Raw genomic sequence first — 14,220 nt, forward strand, 5'->3', positions numbered from 1 at the left:
GCGGGGCCACATCCTCATCCTTGTGCTGTTAGTATGCAGCTCCCAGCAGCTAAATTATTCCAGACACCCTTGCATGTGATATCATCTGTGCTTAAAGGACTGGAGATATGCTGGCAGCAATCAGATAGCTGAACTAGAAGGAGAAATATTAGGTGAGTGCGGCTTAGAGCAGGGGCTTTGCTTGCTGTAAACTGGATTCAAATTCTCATAGAAGATCAGTCCTGCCCCCCTGTGCAGAGGTCTGGGAACAGCAACCTGTTTTCGAAGCTCTTGCAATGGGCCACATCGCTGGTCAATGGCAAAGCAAAGCATGTGGCATTTGTCTCTACAGTAGCATAGATTGCTTTATTCTTGGTTATGTTGTGGTGTGTGACAGCCAGATATGGGAGTAAGGGCAGTGATGCCACTGCTGCAATAACAGTACCTGGTCTTGCATGCACATATCCACCTTTGTCGTTTTTTTGTTTGGTTTTTTTTTTAAATTAAGTATAATTTCTCTTTGTAGCCAGATGAAGCCTGTAGACAAGTTTTAAACCAAAGCAGGGAACATAAATGAAGAATTTTTTATGTCATGGTAGACCATGGCCTTGTTGGGACAGGGAGTCTCAAGACCAGAGGAATAGATTCCCAGGAAATACCACTGCATTGGGAAGAAATAGTGCTGTATTAGGAACTGAGTAGAACATCTAGGGTTATTGAAAATTTACCCTAATAGAAGAGGAGCCATCACGTCACTTCCAATGTTTATCCTATTTATGTGGCCATAATCTTCTTGAATGTTTGCCCCCTAAGAACTTCAAATATCAGGAAGGGTTTCATTTAAAGTTTCCTGTGGATCTCATATCTGTAGAAACATTAAAATAATCCTATGACCAAAGTAACTTTACTGAGCCCACTGTTATGAGGCTCTTGAATATGACAGAAGGGTTATGACAGTTGAGTCCACTTTGCCCTTCTCATTTGCAACATGTGTATGGCATTTTCTGATGCTCACTCTTCTAAATGCATGGAGACAGTTGGTTTTGATTGCTTTTAATGCCTGTTTTCAACCATCTGCTGCCCTGCAATTACTTCTGTCCCATTCCCTCTGGTTCTTATTAATGGAGCTCCTCGTGCAACCCCATGACACACCTTGCCCAGCAGCTCTCTCTGCCCTGCCCTGGCTGCTACCTATTATCTCTCATCCTTTCTCATAGATCCTGTAGCAAGACTCTTTCCTTGTTTCTCCTTTTCTCCCTGCTGCCCTCTTAAAATGCAAGGGATTACTGAAGAAAAGGAGCTGCTCTTAGAGCAGTCCTGGATGTACCCAGGCCCTCAGAAGTATCATGTGGATAGGGGTGGGGTGATTTCCCAAGAAATTCTAATTAATTAAACAGCAGGTGTTGGCCAAAGATGAAAGCAATGCCTCTCCCTAGCAGACATCCTGCCAGGGTGATTTCAGCCAGGCAGGAGCGGAAACCAGAGAAGCAGAACAGTTTGTGATAACTGGGGTTCTCAGATCTGGAGGTGGATATGGAGAAGTTTGGGTTGCAGGGCTGAAGAGGGGACAAACCACCTTCCTGTAGCCTTCTGAATGACTGCAGAGCCAGTGAGTGCCATCTCCACTGGTGGCTGCTTCAGGCTCTGAGGAAAACTTGTTTTCAGGCTTTGGCATTACTGCCCCTGAAGAATAATCAATATTAATACTTCTATGACTACTGCTTCCCTTCCAAATAAGCTCACAATCAGTCCAAGGAATATGAAAGGTAAGTCACTCAGGATGCTAAGAACACAAGAGAAACAGCTTTCAAAGGAACCCTTCAACTTCTGGTATTTGTGAATGAGATCCAAATAACATTACTCATTTATTTTTCAGGAAAATTATTTAATTGATATGAACAGGCCAAATCCTGCAAGCTCTGTTCTGTGACTGCAGTTCCCTTACACTTTGAGCAACATTTTAATGATTTATCTTCCTATGCCAAGACTTAAACCTCTCCTAGGATAATAAGAAAAACAATTCTAGTTTTCTGTTTTAAAACTCAGGCTGCATTTAAGCCTCATGTATGAATCAAGGTTCTTCTAAAGCACAAACATGTTCTGCCCCTCACTTCCTTCCGTGACTACCCTAAATCAAAAATGTATTATTTTATGCAATATTCCTTATTTGTTTTTCCATTTGCGATAGAGCTGAACCACTTAACAGAGCCTAGCACATTATTCTTCACTTATCTTCCCTAAACCATGACTTTCAGCTGACACTTTAAATTTAATGCCATACAATAGAGGGGGCAAGGGAGACACTTCCATTTGCAGCTGTTGCAAATTTTTCTTGAATGTCTTTCGTATTAAGAAACCCATTTCACCTGCACAGACCATCACCTGCTTGCTGTTAAGAGGAAACATTATCCCAGTCCAGACTTAAGGCTACTTATTCTCATAATTTCATAATCAGACTTGTGCCCATTGCTGGCAGATGAATAACTCTTGTTCCTTCATAGAAATGTCTTATAAACTTCTCAGTCATAGAAGGGTTTAGGTTGGAAGGGCTCTCAAAGATGATCTAGGTCAAACCCTCTTGCCCCCAGCCATGGGTAGGAATGCTTTCCACTAGACCAAGTGGCTCAAAACTCCACCCAACCTGGCCTTGATTGCTTTCAAGGATGGGGCAGCCACAGCTTTTCTGGGCAATCTGTGCCAGTGTCTCACTGCCTTTATAGTGAAGAATTTCTTCCTACTATCTAATCTAAATCTATCCTCATAAAGCTCAAAACTGTTCCCCCTAGTCCTGTCGCTACAGACCTTTGTAGGTCCCTCTCCAGCTTTCCTGTAGGCCCTCCAGATACTGCAAGACAGCTCTAAAAGGTCTCCCTAGAGCCTTCTCTTCTCCAGGCTGAACAAGCCCAGGTCTTCTCATCTTCTGACCATCTTCATGATGTTTTCCTCTTGTGATGGCTTCCTTCCTGTTGGTGAGAAATCCAGTGTACCAGGAAACTACAGGAGACAATGTGGAGAGATTAATTGAACCCTCAGCACATTTAAAGTACACTGATGCCTGTCAAACCTCAGATTTTGTCTGTAAAACCTTAGAGTGTCCCATGCTGCTGTTCCCTCACTGTGGTGTACCAGAAAAATCTCCTGGAGCCCAAATACCCTATGTAATGTATGTAATATGGTATGCACAAGTTCAAACACTTTCAATAAATGGGAGTTCTTTTGCTTTACCAACTTCCATACATAATTTCACAACATCTACTGTTGAGACAGTGCTCGTGTTTGGAAAGTACAAATCACTCATTGTACAGCAGAGAGCCTTTGTTAACAAGCTGGGTGTAGCTCACATTTTTGTTTAATTCTGGACATCACTCCAACAAACAAGTATTTTGGCTCAGCTCAATAATCAATACAGTTTTCCTAGTTTACTGAGCAAATAATTACTCTATGGGATGACTTCACGTGGTTGGAGAGATGTATATACATATATATATAGAGCAGGGAGAGAAGGCTGAGAACCATCCCATGACTTCAACAGCAACAGCTTTACAACTAACAGACTCTACAACCGGCACCGCTATGAAGACAACAAGAAGCGTGGCCCTTCTTGGGCTTGTGCTTCTCAGCTGCCTTTCTGGTAAGTATGTGCTGGTATCTTTTGTACTCCTGAACCTTTGCCTTTATATACTACACACTAAGTAAACATCTTGATATAGTTCACCTTTTTGGAGATGTGATGGTTTAGGAATATGCAAAATCTCTTTTAATGAACTTCATCTTTGTGCAGGTAACTACGATAGATTGGTAGGATGCACTGTCTGACTTAAGCTTATGGTTCTAAGTGAGGATAATGGTGCTGCAAAACAACAAAAGATCGTGTCCTGTTCCTTCTTTAACAAGTCAAAATTTCTGGTTTTACAAGCAATTGATTTCTCTAATCTTTGTATATAACTTACCATTTACTTGTAGTAGATAAAAAAACCTGGGAAAACAATCAGTTGTCAGTAATGAAAAAGGGCAGTTACTCTGACAGAAAATTGATGATTCCAGAGGAATTTTAGTCAAGGATGTTGTACAATTTTTTATTTTATAATCTCTGCGTTTTTTTGTAGACATTGCTGTTTCTCAACGACGGGTGAGTAGTAGATCTTCTTTATCATTTAGTCTTGATTTCTAAGTCAAGATGAATAATTCATACTTACACAGTATCCATGGAAGGCTTGAGGGAGAAAAAAATAAAAAGAGAGTGAACAAGAAAGGAAGAGGGAAAAGTGCCCCTAAGTGAATGTGTCTTTTTCCTAAGATAAGAAAATACCCTTGTGTGAGAAAGATAACTCACCATGTTGATGATAAAAATGACAGCAATTAATAATGTAGAGTGAGAGTGAGCAGAGCACAGAGTGCCAGCAGGAAATCTATACATCTATCGTATAACTGCCAAAACATCTTCCTTGTCCTGATACCCCAAGGAATGATTGTTTCTGCCCACAATTCTTGCTGAAGGTACTGGAAGTCTTAATAATGAAAAGATGCTTTTGGATGCTGTGGGAAACTGCGTATTTTATTTTTCCTCTTTTCTTCACCATGGAGGATAGAGAGAAAAGAAAAATGACCAACTCTAGTCTTCCAAAGCAGCAAAAATATGATTAGCAAGCACTCATTCTCTCCACTTGGAGACATTAGAAGTCCTTTTTAACAGGCCGCCTGTGGCACGTACCTCTATGCTATATCTGGAAAAAAACAACAACTCCAAGTTGCCTGTCCCCGCAACTACGAACCTGTCTGTGGAACTGACAACAAGACCTACTCCAATGAGTGCTTACTCTGCAGAGAAATATTGTGAGTATAAGGTCTCCTGATTAGTTATGATGTCACTTCAAGCAGCAGGAAAAAGCCTTTGGGATTGTGACTAATCGTAGGGTGGACGAGATTTTTAAAAAGTTTCTGTCTTCCCTAATGCCTGCGATCTTCTGTGTCAAAGCTCCTGAATCTGATTAAATTACTGGGGCTTTACAAGCAGAGAGACTTAGTGACTGAGATGACTACATGGTATCAACAGATTAATCCTTATTTCCTTTTCCCTCTCTTCCTCTAGCCGTAACCGTGGCATTGACAAGAAGCACAATGGCAAATGTGTTGAGGTATGGTCTAAAATCAGCTCCTTCTCCTGCCATGCTGAGCCACGGTGGGTGAAAAGATGTCAGAGAGCTAGACAGAAACCTCATCTAGGATTAATTCTGCATTAAAACCTCAGAATTTTAAATTGTCAGAAACTGAATGAAAATTTTAAAAATTAGATTTACAAGAATTTGTTTTAAATTTTGTTTGAACAGTTAAAACCTGGTAGCTTTAAAATGCTATTTTGTGTATAACAAAATAATAGAAATGCCTACACTATCCTGGTGCATTTGGCTTGCAAATAGGATTTCTGGAAAATAGTTAAAGTATGCCAGGGTGAAAGAACCAAATCTGTAATACATGTATGCAGCCTCCCTCTGACCTGGGAGCACAGCAGTCAGTGAGTGATGGGATCTTCATTTACCAGGAAAGGAGCTGCACAAGAGATGCTCCCTCGTCCTTTCGGCAGAAGGGTGGGAGGGTCATACACAAGCAGAACTGTTTGTAGTGATGACTCCTTGGGTGCGAGCTATGGTGTAGCTTGGACCATCCACTTGCTCTGCTCTTGCCTCTGCTATTCTCCAGAACCAGAGCACAGCAGTCAGTGGAAGGGCCAGCCTGGAAATACCAGCATGGTCATTTCACTGTTTATGGTAGTATTTATTAGATTTTTTTTCTCTCCACTTTAGGCTGCTCCAGGCAAACACTTTCTCTGCCTTTGAGTTTGCAGTCACTAAAAAAAAAACAGAGCTTGGCACCTGAAAAGTACCTTTTTGCTTTGCCATATCATAAAATTTAAATACACATAAAGCACTCTTGTAGGAAAACATGGGGAACAAAATCTTTAAAAGCTGTTGTTGTTGTTATTAGGAGCAGGTTGACTGTGACAGCAGCCCACAGAAGGGTTTTAGCAACCTCATCTGCACCTCTGAGTTCAACCCCTTTTGCGGCTCTGATGGGAGAACTTATGGAAACAAGTGCCAGTTCTGTAATGCAGTTTCGTAAGTATGGAGCTCACCACATAGCTGTGAAATCAGAGAATCTGGAGCACACACACATGGGGGACAGCTGGTGTGAAAGTTCTGGAGCTCCTGTTAGCCCCTTGGTAAATCTATCCCTGCTCAGTGCTCCTCTTCTGATGCTCACTCCTGTCACACCCCAGGCACTGAAAATCTTAAGTCCAAGTGAGTCTTCTTCCTTTGCAATTAAATCCAGATCCCCATCTGCAGGTTCATAGCATTTCTGACTCCCTCCCTGCCAGAATGATTTAGAGCATGAGCATAGGATGTGCCCAAATTTATGGGATTTGTCCCAAATAGTTTTCACGTGAGAAAATTTGTAACATGGGGAATCAGGAAAAAGGTGAAACATTATGTGAAGTATTTTATAACTTGGGGAGCACAAAAGCATTGGCTTATTTGCATTAAACTGTTAAACTGAGATCCATCTCCATAATTTTGGTCTCACTCTGTCTCCACAGGCGCAGCCGGGGAACTCTGTTCCTCAGACACCGTGGCCAGTGCTGAGTGCTGGAGCCATATCCATCATGCTGATTTTCCCTTAAAAATCATGCAATCAGATACGCTCTCCCCTGCTCCCTCAACTGTTCCACAATGGTCTCTGCTTTGACTAATCAATAAATTAAATGCAGACACTCTCTTTGCCATGGACATTTTTTGGGGGGGTTGTTTTCTTTTCGGGGTAGGGGTAATGGTCTTCAGGCTTGTAAGTACTTATCTGTCAGGCAGGAGAAGTTGTGAAATAAACCACAACAAAGAGCAAAGCGTAACACCCATCAGACACCAGCCCCAGCCCTCACAAGAGTACGTCATGCCATACCAAACCATCAGAAGAGAAACCAAGCAGCTGTGAAATATGGCCACTTTCCTAATTCTGGTGTCTTATGGAGTGTAAATGGATTTGCCATTGTAACAACACTGAGCCTTGGAGAAACTGGTCCCTTTAAGGGCCCTGTGAAGGGGGAATGGCCCTGGTGAAGTGGGAAAGAGAAAGGTGGCTGTGGTCACAGCTGGGCAAGGGGCAGGTCTGGCAGGGCATTATAAAATGAGGCTTATGGTAAAGGGAGGAGGCTATCTCCCAGGGAAGAAAATTAGGAACTGCTTCTTCCTTGAAGGGTGTGTCCATCAAGACTTGTGCTCATCAGCAGAAAATTGCAGCAAGCTGGGCAAGGCTGTAATGAGCCTAATGAGAACCTGAAGAGAAATTAAGCTGGGCTCAAGGTTTCAGCTTCTTGGAGAAGAGATCTGAAGAGTACTGGGGGTATTTGAGGCAGAAGTAGGATAGTGGACTCTTCAGGAAAAAATACTGTTTTTTCAAAGCCCACAAAAGAAGGGCCAGAGGATGTGTTGATAGCTGCAAGATGCTGTCTATCTTGGGGACAAAAGGTATGGGGATAACATTACTGTGGGAGCCTAAAGAGTGCCATCTTTTTGGCTGATGTTTTCTCTGTCCTAGGAAGATGCATGGAACTTTCTGTTTTCAGGTGTTTTCTTTCTGTGAGTGCAGACAATATCAATCTCATTGTGCCTTTGTGCCTGCTCTTAAGAAAAGTCAAACCGGAAAGTCCTCAGTGAGAGTCCTCACTGCTTTCCATCTTGTCTGTGTGTCTAAAATAGGAATGGTCTAAGTAGCTGGTGGATATGAACAGAAAATTGTCAGCACAGCACAGAGCTCTGTTCTTATTTCTTGTTGACCAAGAGGTTTAGAGAGTGGCTGCAGAGTAGTGGAGTTTTGGTCATAGCAGGACATTCTTTCCAACAGCAAGATCCTAGGCTGAGCCTCCACTGCAGTGGAAGCTTCTGCCTGAGGAAGCCAGTTACATATGGAGGAGCTCAGAAGGCTTTGGAAAAGCCCAGAATGCTGCTCACCTACAGGCAAAGGGAGGGCAACTTGCAAGTACCAGCTTTGTGGCTCCATCTTAGATGGCTCATGAACCTCTAAGCAAGAACTCCTTAGAAGATGGAAAGATTTGTGTCATATAAGACTAAAGATTGGCCCCGAACTAGTGTGTACTTGGCTTGACATCAGCAAGACTTTTCCCAGCTATACCCCTTAGACTGAGAGCAAGGTCCAAGCACCCTTCTTCTAACCCTGATTTCAGAGAAATCAGAGGGACAGAAGAACTCCTTCGCCTGTGCCAGCAAGTGGCTTGTTTCAGATGTTGTAAAAAAGTGGAAAGGCGTAATAATGATACCCAGGAGGGGTTTATCCCTGTGGTATATTTTCTAAGGCTTTAGCCACTCAGTTATGTTGCAGCAGCTGGAATATTTGTGTAGTTAAAGGACTGAGGCAATAAGTCTGTGGCCTCGAGCAGTAACATATGAAACCAGAAAAGGCAAACAAATAGTGCTGTAAGGGGCAGAACTAAGTGTGATTTTGCACAGTGCTGCGGCTGACTGACTTGATAACTAAATTATATGAGAGGCTGCATCAGGAGCTTACCCTTAACAGACATTTGAGAATTCACCTGTCAGTCACAGTTTCTCTGCTGTGTGGAATTTAAAGTGCCTCGAAGGCTGTAAAGGCTGTAAACTCAAATGCTTCCCCAGATGTGGGGAATTCATAGTATTGCAGTCCTGAAGAAGCTCTCTTGGTAGCTGAGGGTGCTGGCAGCATCTTTCCTGTTGCTAAAAAGAAAAAAAAGTATAAAGAAATTTTGGTGGTGGTGGTATTGTTTTTTTTTTCACTGTCAAATTTGATATGAACTAGTTACAGATTCAAAATTTACTAGGGGAACTAATAAACATATATCTATATATGTTGCATTCCTAAGCTTTGTCTCCTTAGGAAAGCATACTAAAATTTTAAGCTTTTTCTTATCTCGACATCTATTTTGCAGGTGGTGCAGCTGAACACAAATTCTTCCGCAAATTCAGATGGAAATAGAGCTTAGTTCTCCCAGTTCCCCATAGAATTCCTTTCACTTCCACTTGCAGTGGGAGAGGAGCCCTGACATGTGTTTGTGAATGTGAAAAACTGGAAAATATTGACAGCTAGAGTTCAAATAGTTTGGGGAGGAAAGTCAACAGTCCTATCTGGGACTGTGCACACAGCTACAAGAGCATGTCACACCAGAGAACTTCTCCACCCCAACCCCCCAAATTTAGAACCATCCTCAAAAATAGCCAGGGAACAACATATAATTGGTTTCACAGACAACACATTCTCATGCTGTGATTTATTTCGTAACGTCTAGTGAGTGTCATCACACTGTGCTCAAAGCCTTGGAGCTGGCATTCAGCAAGGGCCCAGAGAATGAAAATTACCAGCTTCCCGATGAATCACTGCTTTGAAAATTCACCCTTGTGAGAATCCTGTGACTATTTAGAAAAAAAAAAAAAAAAAAAAAAAAAAAGAAAAAGAAAAAAGAAAAAGAAAGATATTACAAGCCGACTCTATCACTCATATAATTATCCCTTTCTAGATTTGATGTGGACAGGGCAGCATTCCTAAAGCATCATAAACACGGCCAGGACCAATAATGTCTTTAGAAACAAAGTGAAGAAGTTCTCACAATTAAGGTGGGGAAGGAGGACAGCTATGGATGGGCACATAAATACCCACTAAGCCAGGCCTGGGTGTGCACTGTGGGCTTGGGTGCTGAGACAACACCTCCTGCACTCGTTGCTGGGCTTGAACCTACGAGCTCCCTGCAGCATGAAGGCAACAGGTGCCTTAGTGCTGCTCAGCCTGCTGCTGTTCTCTTTCCTCTCCGGTAAGTGATCTTCTCCCTAGGCTAGAAAGAAACCCCAAACCTTTCCTGGCAACAGCAAACTTCAGAGAGCCTTAGTGAATGGATGACAGGATTGAAGATAAAGCTGAGCAAGCAGGAAATATCTGCAGGATTCGCTGACTTGTATGATCTATTTCCAATCCTCATGTACCTCCACAGTGAGTAACACAGTGGAGGTGTCACTGGGAGACAGAGTGAGCAAACTTTAAGTGGCTCCTTCAGCAAATATACCAAAGCACAGTGTAATTATGAATTTTTTGGTACAAATGTTCACTGAAGAGTTTTGCTGAACCAGTTAGAGAAGAAATTCATTCACCTCAGGGTTATCAGCTCTTGTTTTGATCCTAAGCATCTTGGTCTTGGTGTTTTCCTTGGAGATGTGGAAACATAATTAGATGGAAGTTTCAGCTTTCATTTGTGTTACAGAGAAAAGCTTGAAAATTGAATTCAGATGTCCTCAAGGATTCAGAACAAAGAGGGCAAATTAAAAGGATCCAGCATTTATTTATCTGGAGATTTACCCATCTCTCTGATGATCTGGGGAAGCTGACTGGTAATTTTTGAACATATAGGTCACATCAAGTGTTATCAGTTACTTGCATCCAGCTGACCCAGCTCTGCAAGGTTTGTGGCAACAGTTATTGAAGAATGTGCAGAACAAGAATTATTTATACTTGGTTTTCTGTTAATAATTTGAATAAAGAATTCACTTGAGGAAATGGCAAGCTGCGCATGGAGAAAAGAAGTGAATTATTTTGTACACATTATTCATTATGAAATATTCATTTGTCTCTAACTGAGTCTTAATTGGGACTGGATTCTGTCAGAGTGTTGAAGCTTCCTTCCAAGGCCAGGCGGAACAGTAGCAAACTCTGTGATCTCCTATAAAATAAACAGATGTCAAGACACATCTTCATGAAGTCTTGTGTACCACATATAATATTTATAAAAACGATCTAATGAGTTATTTTGTAAATATTATGAAGATAGCCATAATAGTGACTTTATAATTAAGGCAGCCTGGCTTAACCTGAGGACATGATAAATACACCAGTGCCAGGGATAAAACTGAGAAGGGCTTAATCTGAGGAAGTAATGGTGGGTTGATGGAGGATGCTCTGGCTGACTGAGTGTGGTGTGGGATTTCCAATGTGTGGGGACCCAAGTGTAGGACAAGGTCATCCCATCCCGTGCCCGAGGTTTCCTCCTTCTTAGAGCCACCAGAGCAACATCCATGCTGGCAATGGTCCCATGGGCCCATCAGGTCCCATCCAAACCTCTGCTGCTGTGCAAGATGTTGGGTACTTGTCCCACAGTGCTGTAACCCAGATTCTGCAAATCTGCATTCAATCCATCCCTGAGTGTCTGGCCACCTCTCTTATGCACATGGCAAGGTCACCCTGTCCTTGAGCTGTGACTCAGCCAGTGTGCCTGATTGCAGTCTTTGCAGTGAAGAAATATAATAAAGGGGATGGACTGATTACCCTCAAGTCCAGGGTCTGTGGTTACAGATGGTATTTTTGCACTCTTAATTGTAAAGTCACTGTTATGACTGGCAATGCCTGTTCTGCTCTACATCACCCCATGATGTTTCTTTATATCTTGCCTGGGATAAAATTGTTATGGAAGAGCCTTTGTGCTGTGCTGAGGTTGGGTGTAAAGCTGATCATGATGTCTCCTTCTCCACAGTACACCCTTGTTAGCAGGACCAGCCATTTTTTGCTGTTCAGAGGTGCAGGAGCCTTGAAGTCTTACAAGTCAATATAGCTTTAAAATCTGTGTTGGTTGTGGTTCCAGGTCCAATACTGCAGCATGTTTTCCCAGGAATGGCTGCCTTCCAGGAGACTGAGTTATGTGTCTGAGGTGCAGTTAGCAGCTGAATGACTGATTACGTGGTATTTTAGTAACATTTTTCAGAAAAGCAAAATACTGAAAAGCAATTCAGATAATGTATTTCCTGCCCCTTCCTCCTCCACACAGGATGACGGAGTAGGAAAAACCTGGTGCATATTTCACTGTGGTTTGCATAAAGGGTTTGTGACTTTAGTTGAGTCTGTATCAGAAAATAATGTTGATGTGTAAAATCATGATGTGTTTTTTCTTGGTTTCTTTCCAGATGTAGAAGGTCAAGACATTGAAGAGGTTAGTGCAGCTGCTCATGCTTATTGAATCTGCATTTTCTAGAGGAATAATTTTGTAACAGAGACCTTAATGTGTGGTAAACAGTTTTTAATGTCTGCTGGGGGCAGGTGTTTCCTTCCAAGATGTCTCAACACTGGAGAATTCACTGTTGTATAGGGGATGTTATGAGTGGCCACAATAACAAGTACATCAAGGAAATAGATGGTTTTTTAGCAAACACTTCCCATGATTAGGTCTAGGGTGCTCGCAAAGGGTTGTATTTGTATGCATTTGTATGCATCACCACTTTTGTCCACTTTGCTCCACTGTCCAGTCATGGCACAAATAGAATATTCAGAATTTTTATCCCCTCAAACAATGCCCATCACAGATAAAACATCTGTGCATTTCCTGGACACCGTTTTTATTTCCCTATATATTATGATTTGCTTCTCCTTCCACTGGGAATGGAGAAAGCTCAACAAGCACCAAGCTGAGTCCACAGTTTTGCAAGATGCACGAAGCCATGCAGCAGTAAGGTAACTTGGCTCCAAAACACATTGGTGCTGACTCTTCTCCCACATGTCCAGGTTAATCTGCTTAAGTCTTGGGAGATCAAGACTTCTCCTAGGTGACTACAATTTCCCTCCTCAAACACAGGGCAAAACCTCCCCTGAAACATTGATTCTGCTCATTTCTAACAGGGCTTTGTCTTTTACTAAATTTGCAGTGTCATCACTGCTGCTTTAGTCCACTTTCCAGAAAAAGCATTATATTAGTGACCTTGTCTCTAATTTGGAAAGTGAAAAAAGTATGAGAGTCTTGCAAGTTGTGGGTTTTTCATTCCTTTTGCAGATTTGTAGAGAGTATGTAGACAGAAGCGTGTACTGCACAAGGGAGTCCAACCCTCACTGTGGCACGGATGGCGTCACATATGGAAACAAGTGTGCCTTCTGCAGGGCAGTGCTGTAAGTGAAAGCAGAGGGGATCCAGAAAGAGTTGAGTCCATTTTCATGTAGGTAAGAGTGTTCTTCATAGAGGGGAGGCCTGCATTCAGGCAGCTCCTCTTGCATGGGCCAGCCTCTGAATTGTGTGAAGTGGAATATTTCCTGCTGGAAAGAGAGCTGTGTGAATGCAAGTTAATTTAAATTAATTTCTAGGCTTTGCATGCTGCTGGTTGCCATGCTGAGAGGCAGCACGGGGCCTGGGAAGCAATTGTACCATGTCTGTACCTTCTGCATGCACTAAATTGATGCACATTTCCCACTGTATGCCACTGGCTGCAACTCTCATTGCCCACATTTCTGGATATTGAGAAGTGTCTGGAGGAATGCAGGAGCTGAGCCAAATTATTCCTGTAAAGTCTGAATGGACTTTGTAGAGCAAGACACCCCAACCTGAGTCTCCTTTTCCTGAGCTATTTCACCTTTTAAAGGAACTGCAATAGGCTCACAGAGCACTGGTTTTCCCTTACAAGCCCTTAACATTTGGTGCACACTCAAGGCTGCCATACCCAAGGGTAAATCAGAGGAGATCAAGGAGAGGAGAAAATGGCATGTTGCTTCCAGGGAGGGAGGTACTAACATGGGCCAGGGAAATCATCCTCTTTGAACCGATGAGTTCATTGTCCCACACTATGAGGGGGACTGTGTCTGTCCTACACTGCTTTCTCTAAGACTATCTTGCTCCTTTTGCAGGAGAAGTGGAGGGAAAATAAGATTGAAGCACATGGGGAAATGTTGAGTCCTCACTGTCTCAGAACAGAATGGCTGAGCCTCCGTCAGCAAGTGCCACTAAAGCCTGGGTATGGGCATGGGAGCAGCTTTCCCTCATCTCCATCATCTCTGCTCAATAAAACAAAACTCATCACAATTCTTTGGCTGGATTATTTTTCCCGTAATACCCAGAAAAGTGCCTTGATACATTTGTGCTAAAGCCTAATGTGTGGCTTTGCTATACTGTGCTGTTACACAACCCACCTCCCTAGAAACAAAATGGTCCCTGTGCTGGAGAGGCAATTTCCACTGCTCCCCTGGGCTGTGTCCCCTGGTCCCCAGCAGCCACAGTTTTTCTGTCCCATCCTGCTTGGCATGTGGCTGCTGGGCAGCCAGGGGTGGCAGCCCCTTGTAGGCTCCTGACCAGTTCTTCCTGTCCCAGGAGGTGGGGGACAGTGAGCACCTTTGTTCTTTACCCAGGTTTCATAGACATGTTCCTTCCTCTCTTAGAGGTTATTGTGGGAGGGTGACAGGAGAGCT

General features: G+C 42.8%; 1 protein-coding gene across 1 annotated transcript; it reads left to right on the top strand.

Moving 5' to 3' along the window:
- The first annotated feature begins 9,768 nt into the window (after window positions 1-9,768).
- On the top strand, window positions 9,769-13,708 carry LOC103532857 (serine protease inhibitor Kazal-type 6). The gene is made up of 4 exons (XM_008498656.1): window positions 9,769-9,826; window positions 11,961-11,986; window positions 12,821-12,933; window positions 13,663-13,708. The coding sequence occupies exons 1-4, from the start codon at window positions 9,769-9,771 to the stop codon at window positions 13,706-13,708; spliced, it is 243 nt and encodes an 80-aa protein (XP_008496878.1).
- Window positions 13,709-14,220: the final 512 nt, after the last annotated feature.

This window comes from Calypte anna, chromosome 13 (genome assembly GCF_003957555.1).
Source record: "Calypte anna isolate BGI_N300 chromosome 13, bCalAnn1_v1.p, whole genome shotgun sequence".
Classification (NCBI taxonomy): Eukaryota; Metazoa; Chordata; class Aves; order Apodiformes; family Trochilidae; genus Calypte; species Calypte anna.